Source organism: Lissotriton vulgaris, chromosome 5, assembly GCF_964263255.1.
Source record: "Lissotriton vulgaris chromosome 5, aLisVul1.2, whole genome shotgun sequence".
In the NCBI taxonomy this organism is placed as follows: Eukaryota; Metazoa; Chordata; class Amphibia; order Caudata; family Salamandridae; genus Lissotriton; species Lissotriton vulgaris.
This window is the reverse complement of record NC_141693.1, coordinates 1022070320-1022083919: the sequence shown is the minus strand read 5'-3', so window position 1 is coordinate 1022083919 and position 13600 is coordinate 1022070320. Positions and strand designations below refer to the sequence as shown.

General features: G+C 49.7%; 1 protein-coding gene across 2 annotated transcripts in view; it reads right to left on the bottom strand.

Moving 5' to 3' along the window:
- The window catches only part of ARMH3 (armadillo like helical domain containing 3), a 624464-nt gene that overhangs the window by 382129 nt on the left and 228735 nt on the right, over positions 1–13600 (bottom strand). The window contains exon 7 of one of the 2 annotated variants that reach the window (XM_086922652.1): positions 12742–12816. The exons of the other annotated variant lie outside the window; for it this stretch is intronic. Within the exon in view, the coding sequence (XP_086778778.1) occupies positions 12742–12816 (75 nt within the window). The remainder of the gene's footprint in view (positions 1–12741; positions 12817–13600) is intronic. 2 annotated transcript variants of the gene reach the window in all.

The following is a 13600-nucleotide window of genomic DNA, read 5'->3' as shown; positions in this document are numbered from 1 at the left end:
ACTACCACCCGTCCAGTATTTGGGTTTATGAGCAGTCTTTTGCCTGGCATTAAACTTTTCCTGTAATTTTGTTAAAATAGACTGAACAAGCAGTTCTTGTGGTTGAAGTGCCAAGAGTGGGTTATGAACCAAAGAATTTGAAGCCAAAGTTGCTTCAGATGCAATGTTCGGTGCCAATGTTGGCTTCAAATGTGAAGGTGTTTTCGGCTCCTTTCGTAGGTTGGAGTCTGAGGGTGCCCTGCATCTTTCTGTGAGATTTTGGTTCCAAAGGCTTGGAAGGCTTTTCCAGCGTTGCTAGTTGTCTTTTCGATACCAGCTCCAAAACTGACTTAGACTTAGGAACAGTCGATGCCTTCATTTTTTTTGGTAGCCTTTACAGACTGTTTTGAAGGAGGGAAGACTGTCTGTTCCTTTGCCTTATGCCAGATACCTCCATGTTCTCGGGCCATTGGGGTTCAGTGAGCCTGTACTTTAGTTTGGGTATGGGAGGCTTTCTCTACAGTGCCCACTTGCCCCGTCGAAGCGACTGGTTGAGCTTCTAGTTCGTGGTCATAGTCGGACACTTCCCCACTGCTGGCAAGAAGAATGGGGATGTCCATTGGTTTCCCTTGTATTTCTGCCTCCTCTTCGAAGTCTCCTTTAGCATGGAGGCTGTGTTTATTTTTATTTATTTATTTTGAAAGTTTTATAGAGCATTAACAAGATCCTTACGGATATCAGAGCGCTTTACACACAAATAGGATAAAAAGACAAAGGAATAATAATTAAGCAAGTCATTTTGTGCAAAGATGAGCAAATGGTTAAACAATAGAAACAAGGTAAGGTAGCAACGGTGCATAGGTGGTCAGCTGTACATAGTCATTGGAGGAAAAAAAAATAATGAGTGACAAGATTTCTTTTGTCTAAATTCATGTGAATTTAGCTAAGAGGAGAGATTTTACTTCTTTTTTCAAGGATGCCGTGGATGAGATAAGTCTGATTTCTGGAGGAAGGGCATTCCAGATCCTAGGCACCATCCCTGAGAAGGAGAGTTTATATGTTTTTTTTCTTTGAGGTTTCAAAAAAAGATTTTCTGCGTTTCTTGTGGCTCTTGAGCCACCCGAGATTGTCAGTTTCTGAGCGAGGTAACTGGGGGAGTTGTGGTGTATAGCCTTGTGTGTCATGCATGCGATTTTTAGGTGTATTCTAGCTTCGTATGGCAGCCAGTTCAAGGATTTTAAGTCGGGAGAGATGTGTGAGCGTTTTGAGCCTGTGATTAGTCTGGCTGCAGCATTAATAGAGGCTTATAATGGTGCAGTTGTCGATATGGCGAGGCCACAGAGGGCAACACTTCCATAATCCACTTGAGGGATAACTAGGGCTTGGACTGCAGTTCTGAAGTCATTAGCAGGGAGGAAAGGTTTCAGCTTCCGCAATGTGTTGATTTGGAAATTAGCTCCCTTTGTTGCATTGCTGATATGATGATTCATAATGAGATTGCTATCGAGGGTTATGCCTAAAGATTGTGATGAGTCCACAATAGTAGGTTGAACGTTGAGTGCAGTGATATGATTAAGCCAGGCCTGAGTGATGGGGGCTTTGGTGGGAGGTGTTATAAGGAGGAATTCCGTTTTTAGAGCGTTAAGTTTGAGATGATTCTCTGCCAGCCAAGTCTGTGTGTTCCTAAGCATTGTGTTGAGTAGTTTGATGTCTTCAGGGGTGTGTATTTTAAGGTAGAGCTGGGTATCGTCTGCATACATGTGGAATTGCACATTAGATGCTTGAAGCAGTGCGGTGAGTGTTTCCATGACTAGATTGAACAAAGTAGGGGATAGGGAGGATCCTTGTGGGACACCTAGTGTTACCGGAACTGGTGTGGACATAGTATTGTTAATCTTGAATTTCTGAGTCCGGTTATGCAGAAAGGAGGTAAACCACTTGAGTACTGTCCCTGATATACCCATTCTGAGATTTAGCAGATCGAGTAAGTTCTCATGTTTGACCATATCAAAGGCTGATGAGAGGTCGAGTAGGATGAGGAGGCAAGTACCGTTCTGATCAAGAATTTGAAGTGCGTCATCAATTATGTGTATCATGGCTGATTCCGTACTGTGGCCTGCTCGGAAGCCTTATTGGTGTGAGTTGATGAGGTGAAAGTGCTCAATGTGTTTTGTCAGTTGGAGGTGTACACATTTTGTACACAAGAGTTTGGCCAAGGTAGGGATATTGGAGATAGGGCGATAGTTGTTCAGCTCGGTGGGGTCTGCTGTGGGTTTCTTTAGTATGGGCGATACCTGTCCCACTTTGAGGGAGTCCGGAATGCATCCTTGTTGAAGTGAGCTATTAATAATTTTGGTCCAGAGCGGAAGAAGCAATGGGATAAAGTTCTTTACAGCGTTTGCGGGTAGAGGATCAGTGAGGTGATTGGAGGGCTTCAGTGTACTTAGAATCTTGCCAATAGTTTCTTCCGAGTAAGTTTCGAAGGATGACCACGAAGCATCGTTTTTTAGATCAAGGGGCATTTTGCTGTGGGGGTTAGAGTAAAGGCTTAGATCAGTGAGGAGATCTTTCCTGATGTTGTCTGTCTTTAGATTAAAGAAAGTAGAGAATTCTTCACAGGACGGTAGTGTACTAGAGGTGATTTGTAGTCTTTGAGGTCCACCGCTGGATTGAGTTTTGATTAACTCAAACAGTTTTTTTGGTCGGTTTCTTGCTTGGTCAAGCTGGTGGCTAAAGAAAGCTGCTTTCGAACGTTTAATTTTACTAAAGTATACGTTTCTTTTTTTCTTTAGTGTTTTGAGGTGCATAGCTGAAGGGACTGATCTCCAATTGCGTTCCGCCAGCCTCATAGCTCGTCTATCCTCATTAAGCAGCCCGTCGTACCATGGTTTGGAGATTTTAAAGGAAACTCTCTTTAACTGAAGGGGGGCAACTTCGTTGATAATAGAGGTCATCGACTTGAGGTAGTGGTCGTTGAGAACCTGTACGTCAGCAGCGCTGGTAAGGGGTAGGAGAAGATTGTAGCTGGGGGAGGGTAGTGAGTTGGGATTGAGTTTCTTCAAGTCTCTCTTCCAGACCTTTGATCTGGTGGATTGAACCGGGTTAGATTTCACTTTTTCATTGATGAAGAATGTGTTAATGTGGTGGTCAGACTAGTCAAAGGGTTGGATTGACTCGAGATGGATGGAGCCGTCTTTGGAAAGGATTAGATCCAGGATAGAGCCTTTATCATGGTTGGGGCTTTTGCAAATTTGGGGGAGGTCTAGGGTGCTGAGGAAGTTTTTGAGACTATTGACAACAGAGTCGTTGTGATCGTTCCAATGGAGGTTGAAATCTCCAAGGAATATTTGTGTGTGTTGTCGTCCAGAGTTCGTTGTGACCAGGTCCATGAGGTGTTCAGTAAAGGTGAGGTTGTCTCCTGGTGGGTGGTAGATAATATGTAGGGAGCATACAGAATTGCTTTCGCTGTTGATGTCAAGGCAGAAGTGTTCACAGGAGGAGAATATAGGGGATATGGCTCTATTTACTGAGAGGTTGCTCCGGTGAATACATGCGATTCCAGCCCCTATCTTGCCAATCCTATCCAATCTGATGTGGTAATTAGGGGGAACTAGAATGTCAATGAGTGGCGGGGAAGATTCTGTTAACCAGGTTTCGGTGAGTATGGTCAGGTTTAGGTCATGTGCGATAATGAGGTCGGCAATGTCTGATGCGTGTCTAGGGGCCGATCTACAGTTCAAAAGTGTGCATTTAAGCCGGGGAGTGATGAGGGAGGAGGAGGGGTCAGGAGTGAGTGTGACTTTTTTAAGATTATTGGCAACGATACCTCTATCATCCTGTGTGGAGGACCTGTGAGGGTTGGGGAGGATAGTAGGGATGGGAAGGTGTGTGGGGGCTATGTGGGTCGAGAGTGCGAGATCATAGGAGTGCAGGAGGGAGCGTATGTCGTTCGCCGAAAGTGGGTTGAAGCTTCACAGAGGACGGGTGGCAGAATTACGGGAGGGAATGGAGGTCCAGTAAGGAGAATTCTGTTTATATGAAAGTGGAGGGTGGGTGGTGGGCTTGTTGGGTGAAAGGGTTCTGGGGGGTGTGGGGTGCCTGGGTTGTTTCGAGATCAACTATTTGAAATTATGAAGTTCATCTTTAATTTGGAGAAGAGTGGACATAATCTGTTTGGTGCGCCTGCATTGTGCTATGGGCCCAGCGGCACTCTCTTCATTATCAAAGAGTCTTCTACGATTGGAAGGCCAGGCACGCTTCACACAAGGTTTATTTGTGTTCTAGAGACAGGCAGAGGTTGCACACTGTATGGTGACCCTGCCTGGAGTACTTTACATAGCAGTTGGGGCAGAAGCTGAAAGGAGTCTTTTCCATCACTGAACAAGTGTCGAGTGGAAGAAGATGGCAGTGAAACATTGAAGTGTAAAAGGAGCAGGACCGGGTGGAGAAATCTGCAAAAAAACGAGTAGATCACAGTCTTTTTTTGCTAGTCTCCATCGAAAGGGGATGTGTTTTTCACCGAAGGGGCAGGTGAAACCGCGTCAAAGCTTCGATCCCGGAGCTCCGAGGTAGACGTCCGAACCCGATGGAGAAAAACAATCTAACAAAGGAGCCAATGATCTTGCGCAATACAGGAGATAGAAGGAATCGCTATCTATATATACCTTGTGGTTCAAAAGACTTCGAAGAAAAACAAGCTGCAACCATCAAGCCCAACACTAGATGGCAGGAGCACGTTTAGCATATGTATCTATGGCCAACAAATGCTGCGAATATGAATGTTATAGTGGCAAACAAGAGTAGCTTATTTTGGTCTCTGCATATAATTATTTTAGCACTGATATATGTAGTTGAGTTTTAAAATAATATTTTAAATTGAGGATAACTATTAACTGTTCTAGTCACCGATTAAAGACATTTTTGGCTTTGGTAATTTTTACAGAAGTGACTGCACAACAAACAAAAGTAAAATAAAATAGGAGGGCGGAGCTAGCCGGCGTCGATGGCGGACGCGTGAGCCCTCGGCTCCTCGCGAAGCTCCAGAACTATCCTGCTTAAATATCCTAACTACGCTCGAATTGGCTAAAGCTTGCCGGGGACTATCTGCTGGCACCCCGGGCGACCCTTGGAAGTCCTCTCGGCTGGGGCCGGAGCGCGAATTCCTGCACATCCTGGGGCACTGTGCCTGGAGGCTAGCTCGGAGCGGGCTAGGCCGAGAGCAGCGGACTATCCTGGCGAGGAGGCCGGGCGACGTCACTGTACGTGCGGCCATAACTACGGCGACTGCCGCACACTGTGCACACCGGATCATATCTGGCGCGAACACTAGCCGGTGAAGCCCCCTACATTCTACCACGGCACTGCCCTGGTAGGTGGAGGGACTGGTGGAGCAGAGGAGCAGCGGAGCACCTAACTACGGCACCACGCCACGTGGTATGGCGGCGTCGGGCCCGGCGTAGCAGCCCTGCTCGCCTGCAGAGACATCGTCTCCTGCGGAGAGACTCACACCTGAGAGACCAGCTCCCATCTGGCACTGAGCCGCTCTGGAACCTGCGGGCGGAGAGGCCCTGCCTGCCAGTGTGGCCGCCATTTTCTACTCTTCGGACACCTGACTGCTAGCGCTGCGGTATTGGAGACGGTGGTAGATTCTTGTTCGGCCTGTGCGGCGCACTCCCCGACACGGCGCTGCCGCTCACTGTGAATAAGATGGGGAAGAACGACGTGAACCAGGGGAAGCTCTCCTTTGAACGGCGCCGTCCGAAAGGTTCGGAGGCTCCGGCACCGGACTCGTCGCCGAAGGGTGCAGCGGCGGCGCCGGCCCAGGCCCAAACAGAGCTCCGGGACATGTTGGCGGCCATGGAGAAAGGCATCCAAGACAGTATTGCAGCGGTGGGCACCAAAATTGACGCTCTGTCCTACAGAATGGACCGTATGGCAGAGCGTGTGGACAAACACGCGGAGCGCCTAGACATGGCGGAGCGCCGGCTCACTGAGGCCGAGGAAGCCCAGATGGAATGGGACAAGGAGCGCAAGCAATTCGACAGGCTCCTGACCGTCATCAGGGACAAGACGGAGGACCTGGAAGCGCGTTCCCGCAGATCCAACATACGAATCACGGGAGTGGCGGAATCCACGCAAACGGGGAGAATGGAACTGTATGTGGAGAAACTCCTGAAAGCGCTCCTGGGAGAGGAAGTTTTTTCCCCCATGTTCATAGTGGAACGCGCCCACCGCACGCTAGGCCCGCAGCCCCAGCCTGGCTTGCCACCTCGCCCCATAATTGCAAAACTGCTCAACTACCGAGACCGGGACACTGCCCTGAGAGTGGCGCGAGAGAAGGGCAACCTCCAGCATGAGGGCATGAATATCTCCCTCTACCCGGACTTCACAGCCAAAGTGCAGGAGGAACGGCGGCAGTTCGCGCCATACAAGAAGCAGCTCAGGACGCTGGGCCTGGACTACGCCATGTTGTATCCGGCCAAACTTCGGATCAATACTGGAGGGAAGTCGTACTTTTTCACGGATCCGAAGGAACTGCACAAGTCCCTTAAGACCTGGATGCGGGAAAGGAAGGAGAACCGGAGTGGCCGAGAGGACGAGGAGGAAGTATCCCTGGAAGAACAGGACTGAATGGCGACCGAGGTTGGGGCTGCCCCTAAAAACATGAATCAGAACGCGGTCCCGGACATTGGTGGTGCCCCGGCCTAGAGACAGCGCCTGCTCCAAGCCTCAGAGATAGACAACCTGGTTCCCTATGGTGCTGGTAAGAAGGGGTGCGCATTGTTGCAGTAACACTGGGCCGAGGGAGCTGGACAAAGGGGTGCTGAGAGACACTTTTCATCCCGCTTTGAGCACTGACATTTGAATGGAGCTGAGGGAGAGCAGAACTCGCAGACTTTTGAAACAGTTAGAGGCGACTTGCATTGGTGCGCTCTGCCCTCGAGCTTTTGGTTGTTTTTTGCTCACCGAGGGGTGTGTGTCGGACTATTTGACACCACACCGAGTTGGGGTTCATGGGGGGGGAGTGTGGGGTCTGCCTGGCCAGGTTGGGGGAGGTCGGCTGTGGGTGGGTTGCTGTGCTGGGGGTGGGTGACGATCTCGGGGAAGGGAAGGGAAATGTTTGGTTGGGGTTGTTGACGGGGGCTGCCTGCGATGTGTGTGCATTGATATGCCTCGCTGTCCTTGTTTGCGAGCGCCCGAGGGAGTTCAGGGGTGGGGGTGTCCTACTGTGTCCTGCTTTACCCCATTTACTGGTCCGCACTCTGACTCCGCCTGACAATGGCTGATACAACATCGACTTCGCGTACACATGCCCGCAGTGGGCTGAATTTAATGACGTGGAATGTGCGGGGTCTGAATGACTTCCGCAAAGTGCGGAAGGTTCTCCACTATCTTAACAGGCACCACATTGATATAGCTCTTCTACAGGAGACACACCTGCCACTCTCCAGCAGAATGTTTAGATCCAGGGGGTTGTCGGGGAACACAGTGGCGGCGGGCTTCACTACACATGCCCGAGGGGTGTTAATTTGGGCCAACCCGAAGTCACAACTGCAGCTTACACTGGTACACTCGGATCCAGACGGTAGATATGTACTGGCGAGATGTGTGGGTAAGGGGTTGGACATGCTGATAGTGAATGTCTACGGCCCGAACTATGACCACCCTGAATTCTACAAGACCCTGGCAGCTATTGCAAGGACACACGCACAGCCTTGGGTACTGTGGGGCGGGGACTTTAACTTTGTGTTCGATCCAACCCTAGACCGCTCAGCGGGCCCTGCCCGCAGACCTGTTGCCTCGGCCTCGTATATGGCGGCTGAGATGATCAAATCTGACTTGCTAGATGTCTGGAGGGAAAAACACCCGGGGGCGGGCGGGTTTACGCACTACTCTGCGTTCCACGACATACACACCAGGATAGACTACTGGCTGGCAACTCCCCTGGTACTTCATAATATTCGCACATGCACAGTCCTCCCACGCACGCTCTCAGATCACGCCCCTATTCTCCTCCACCTCGCAACGCCTAGGAAGGGGGTCCCGGCCTTCACATGGCGGTTCCCGCCCTTTGCACTGCTAGACGAGGCCTTCAGGGGGGAACTGGCGGAGGCCATAGACCAGTTCTTTACTGAAAATATAGGCACAGTAGATGACTTCTTCACGGTATGGGAGGCATTCAAGGTGTACATCAGGGGGGTAGCGATATCGAAGCATTCTGGCGTGCTGCGATCCATACGCAGGGACCTCACCACTCTGGAGACGAAGATGGCTGCTTTGGAGGCAGAACAGCTGCGGCAGGGCGGCAGGGCAGGAGACGGAGCCCTGTCCCAACTCCTGTCTGAGTTTCAAACGTTGGCGGATAGGGAGGTCCTTTACATGGGCAAATACGCCACGGCGAGACAATATGGGGAGAGTGAGAGGCCTGGAGCGCTCCTTGCACGTATGGCTCGTAACACCAGACGTCCACTAGTCGTAGAGGGGCTGAAGACCCCGGAGGGGGGCACGGTGACTGATGAGGAGCAGATCCTCCAGACATTCAGGAGCTACTACGCGGAGCTATACCGTACGAAAACACAGGGAGTGGAGGGGGAGATGGAAGACTACCTAGACCATTTAGCCATGCCGTTCCTCAAGAACTCGGACAGGGAATTCTTAATGGCCCCTTTTCACCAAGACGAGATATTAGAGGCGCTGGCGAGCATGCGCTCGAGTAGCGCGCCGGGTTCAGACGGCCTAACGGTTGAGTTTTATAAGGCGTTTAAAGACCAACTGCTGCCACACTTCATCACACTGTTTGACACCATCTGCGAGAACGGGGAAATGCCGACCACCATGCGCGAGGCGCTGCTCATCACCATCCCCAAGCCCGGTAAACCCCCCGATCTATGCGGATCGTACAGACCCCTTAGTCTACTAAATGTAGACGCCAAAATCTATGCGAAGGTCCTGGCTACCCGTCTGGCCCTATTAATACCTCAGCTGGTCGCCCCGGAGCAGTCGGGGTTTGTCCCGAGCAGGAACTTGACCTACAATATCAGAACAGTGTTAGGCGTGATGCAGCATATTAAGCAGAATAACAGTGCCTTGGCAATATTTTTGGACATGGAGAAGGCGTTCGACTCGGTTGAATGGCCCTTCATGGTTCGAGTGTTGCGCAAGTTAGGTCTGGGCGAACAGTTCCTTCAGCAGGTTGGCGCTCTGTATCACCGTCCCTTCGCTAGGCTCCGCCTGGGAGACAGGGTAACGGACCCGATAGACATAAGCAGAGGCACTCGACAAGGCTGTCCTTTGTCGCCGCTGCTCTACGCTCTGGTGGCGGAACCCCTGGCGTGTGCCATGCGGGAGTACCACAGCCTAGAGGGGGTTAGCTTCCCCACATATAAGATTGGGATATCAACCTACGCAGACGACACGCTGCTGTACGTTAGAGAACCGGAAGTCAATTTGCCCGCGGTCCTCCGTGAAGTGGTCCGTTTTGGCTCGCTATCGGGCCTGAAAGTGAATTGGGACAAGTCGATTGCATTCCCGCTCACTCCGGTGACGCGACAATTCGACATGGACTATCCACTGCAATGGTCCACCGACTCAGTTCGCTACCTGGGCATCCAACTTCACTCGGACCCGGAAATCCTTATTCGAGATAATTACGGAGTGGCCTATAATAAACTAGTGGACGATGTAGATAAGTGGACCCGTCTCCCACTTTCCCTCTCGGGTAGGATTGCACTGATGAAAATGGTGGTGCTCCCCCGATTCCTGTTCCTCTTCCTGAATTTGCCGGTGGTTTTATCTAAAACTTTCTTTCGACAACTCACCTCGGTGCTGGTGAAACTGGCGTGGGGGGGGAAACAACCGCGGGTTAGCTGGAAGACTTTGACTCTGCCCTGCGACATGGGGGGAATGGGAGCACCGGACCTAGAACGGTATTACAGAGTTGCCCAAGCGTCACACTTATACTCCTGGATACACGGTGACTCGCGGACCCCGCACCTTATACTGGAACGGCTGTTTGCAGCCCCGCTCCCTCTACCGGCCACTGTCTGCCTGCCCACGGACCGCGCAACGGGCCGGATGGTCTCGTTGAAAGCGACCAACCACGCCTGGAATTGCCTGAAGCACGCACAGAGCTGCACACTACTTTACTCCCCACTGTTACCGGTGGAGTGGGCCCTTTGGCTTGACCCGCTAGGCGAGAAGGGAGTAATCAAGGTGCTGAGTTCTCTTGGCGTCAAAAAGATGGAAGACCTGTTTGAGAGCGGCGTACTCAAGACATGGGACCAGCTGCCAGTGGCCGAGACGGGACACACTCTCTTACAAAAGTTCCAATACCATAGGCTCCGCTTGGCCTTTCGTGACCTAGTGGGGCCAGAGTTGAAGGAACCTGAGGAGGTCCCGGAACTGACCTATATCTTGAAGTCCACCTCCGCGGCGAAACTTGTCACGCAACTTAACAAGCTTGGTGTGGCCCAGCAACGTCTGCAACCGTCAAAGGCCAGAGAGGCCTGGCAGGTAGACCTGCAATCCCCTATAGACGATGGAATGTGGCGCTACTGCTGCAAAAGCACGCGCAAGATTTCTCTTAATGGTCGGCACCGTCTGGTGCATTTTAAATATTTACAACGAGTGTATTACACTCCTGCTCGCCTACATCGCTATGGCCTTCGCGCATCGGCCGAGTGCGAGCGCTGCCGGACTCAGACAGCCGATTTTTTCCATCTGGCATGGCTTTGCCCTGGAGTGCAGGCATTCTGGGCTGAGGTCTTTGCGGAACTCGATCAAATGCTAGGGGAGCCGTTGTCTCGAGCCCCTGCCTTGGCGCTACTAGGTTACTCGAAACCGCTGGCCCCGGGACTGCGTCGTCTGGTGGACCTGGCGCTGCTCCTTGCCAGACGAGTGGTGGCGGCGTGCTGGATGAGGGGGCCCCTCCCCACCAAAACTGCATGGCTAGGAGACCTGCAGTTCTGTTGTACCCAGACGGAACTGTATAGCGACCTTCTTCCGCCCAGAAGTAGGCCCAAGAACTTTTGGGACCTCTACAAAGATTACAGGCAAAGAAGCGAAGAGGAAGACTCTGACTCCGCAGAGGAGACGGAACTGCTAGACGGAGTGGTGGAAATCGAGGCCCACTCTGGAATCGGAGACATAGGGGAGGTGGGAAGGGGGAGGCCCCTGGTTGACTAAGGGTAGCTGTGAGTGCCAGTTGACGAGCTGCTGGTGGGTAGTGGTACAAGAGTAGGTTCATGGGGGGGACGGAATGGGGACACGGGGTAGGAACACTCGGGAGGTGATATAGTCGGGATGGGTTGGGTAGGCGCACTGTCACACACACGCGGGCGGGGGGGGGGGATTGGTTGGGGTTGTTTAATCTCTTAGCGTAACCAGGTCGTTGGATCGCAGACTAGCACATGGACAAATGGATTGCCAGTTGGCACACCACTGCAGTACACCACTTGCACTGAGAGTCATTGATTGGCACCATTGCACTACCTCCATTCTACTTTGCCGCCAGGCCTCAGGGATGCTGGCACTAAGGCTGTGTACTATTGATGCCTACTTGATTCTGTGTATATGATGTTGATCGTGGTGTGTACTTATGCTTAAGTAATAGTGCTGGTGTTGTCGAAGGCTTTACTGTCAATAAAGATCTGTTAAAAAAAAAAAAAAAAAAAAAGTAAAATAAAATAAATATGATTAGATTACGTAGTCGAGGTAATTAAAAGATGTTTTAGTGATGAATGTTTTTCAATGCAGCAGTTTTCAGCAAGAAGCACACTGCTTCTTTTGAGGCACATGTACTCATCTCTGGGCCTTATCAAAAACACCCAGGAAAATTGTTGCAGCAAGCAAACTCACATTTATATACCTTGGGGAGATGGCCTTCGCTTCACATGCTCTTGTCAATCACAATTTAGCTAGTATAAGGATCATACCCAAATTATATTACCAGTTTTCCTTCCTGTGTAATGTAAATGTAGTAAGAGGAGAGGTGTGTCTAAAGGCAAAAGCTAGCTGACAAAACAGTTGCACACAATATTAAACCGAAATCTATTTAATAGATCAGTCGCACTTAAAAGGAAGGGGCTAGAGTTAGAGAGTGGAGCATTAAAATACAAGGAAAATGTACTGTCAAGTCATTGTGAATATTTTGTAACTCTTTGATAAATGAAAATGTGCACTCTTTGATGTTCAATCAGTTTAAATGGTTGACATGTGCAATTAACTAACAATGTAAATGTATTTGAGCTTATATAGCGCACAGCAACCCGCAGTGGGTGTCCCGGCGCTTGCTTAGGGAACCCGTCCTGGTATTCCCCTGTGAGATAACCCCGGCAGGGTATCCACAAGGTGAAAGCCAGGCATCCCGCCGCGAAGGGCCGTTGTGGAGATTAAGCAAGCTATTGCCCAGAGTCGCAGAGTGTGAACCCATGAGTCGAGAAGGCACTGGAGCGAGAATTATCGAGTCCGTGGAATTTTTAGCCCAAGACCCGCCGAGGCGGGGAATTGAACCATGGTCCAGGGCCGATCTCAGCTTCCGGGTCTGCCGCCTCTAACCCCTGAGCCACACTTTTCCACTGTGCAATGTGCACGTAATGTAAGATTGAAGTTTTAATGGGCACAGGATGTCTCATGGAACCAAGTCGGTAAATTCTGGTCAGTAGTAGGTCTTGTCCTCCAAGCTAAGAGAGTGATGGGAAACAAAAAAAACACTACTCTGCATACTTAATATGACAAATATCACATAAAACTATCATTTCCTACCTGTAGTATAGCCTCAAATATGCTATTAATCATAACATATTCCAAAATTGTGTTCTGGCTGATGTTGTCCGTCACCTGTATAAAGAACAAAACGTCAACATTACTGCTTTACAAATCCCCAAAAATGCACTAGGCAAACACTCCAAACAATGGAAACATATTGAAGTGTGTGTGCACACCATGAATGTATGTATTTGCAGTAAGCAACTATAACTCAGAGTTATAGCAACACTGAAAAGAATATAGCGTTTTAAAATTAAATTACAAAATCATTCTAAAAAATTGACATATATTATCAGCGATAGGGATGCTTCTCAATAAACCACTGTTTACTTTATGGGGGAATAAAAAACATTAAATCCAGTAGGGCAAATCCCATTATTCTAAATAAACAGTTCTGAAAATGGTGACTGCTAACTGGGATATACCAGCTATAAGAGAACACTTTAAGTGTGGCTAATGGTCAATATGTGAACAAATTGCTAATGCTAAAACGTTTACAACCAGGAATACTACTCACAGGTTATCTATTATTACACATTATAACACCACTAATGTCCTCTATGCCGTAAAATGTACTTGTGCTTGCTGGTAAGGTGGCCTTAGGTGTGGAGAGTAGTGGTGGCTTGTGTTGGAAAGCTGCCAGATGGAGGTCTGACCACATTGCTGGAGTAATCCTTTGGAAAGTGATTAGTTCTAAGTTAGTGATGATAGTTCTAGGAATGGGGTATACTAGGTTTATCAAACTACATGTTTAGGTCATCAGGGATACATAGGTTGAAGTATAATGTCCAAAAGTTTGAAACTGTGTCTAGAAATGGGTCTTGGAATGTTCCATTGCTAGGTGGCGGCAGTCAGT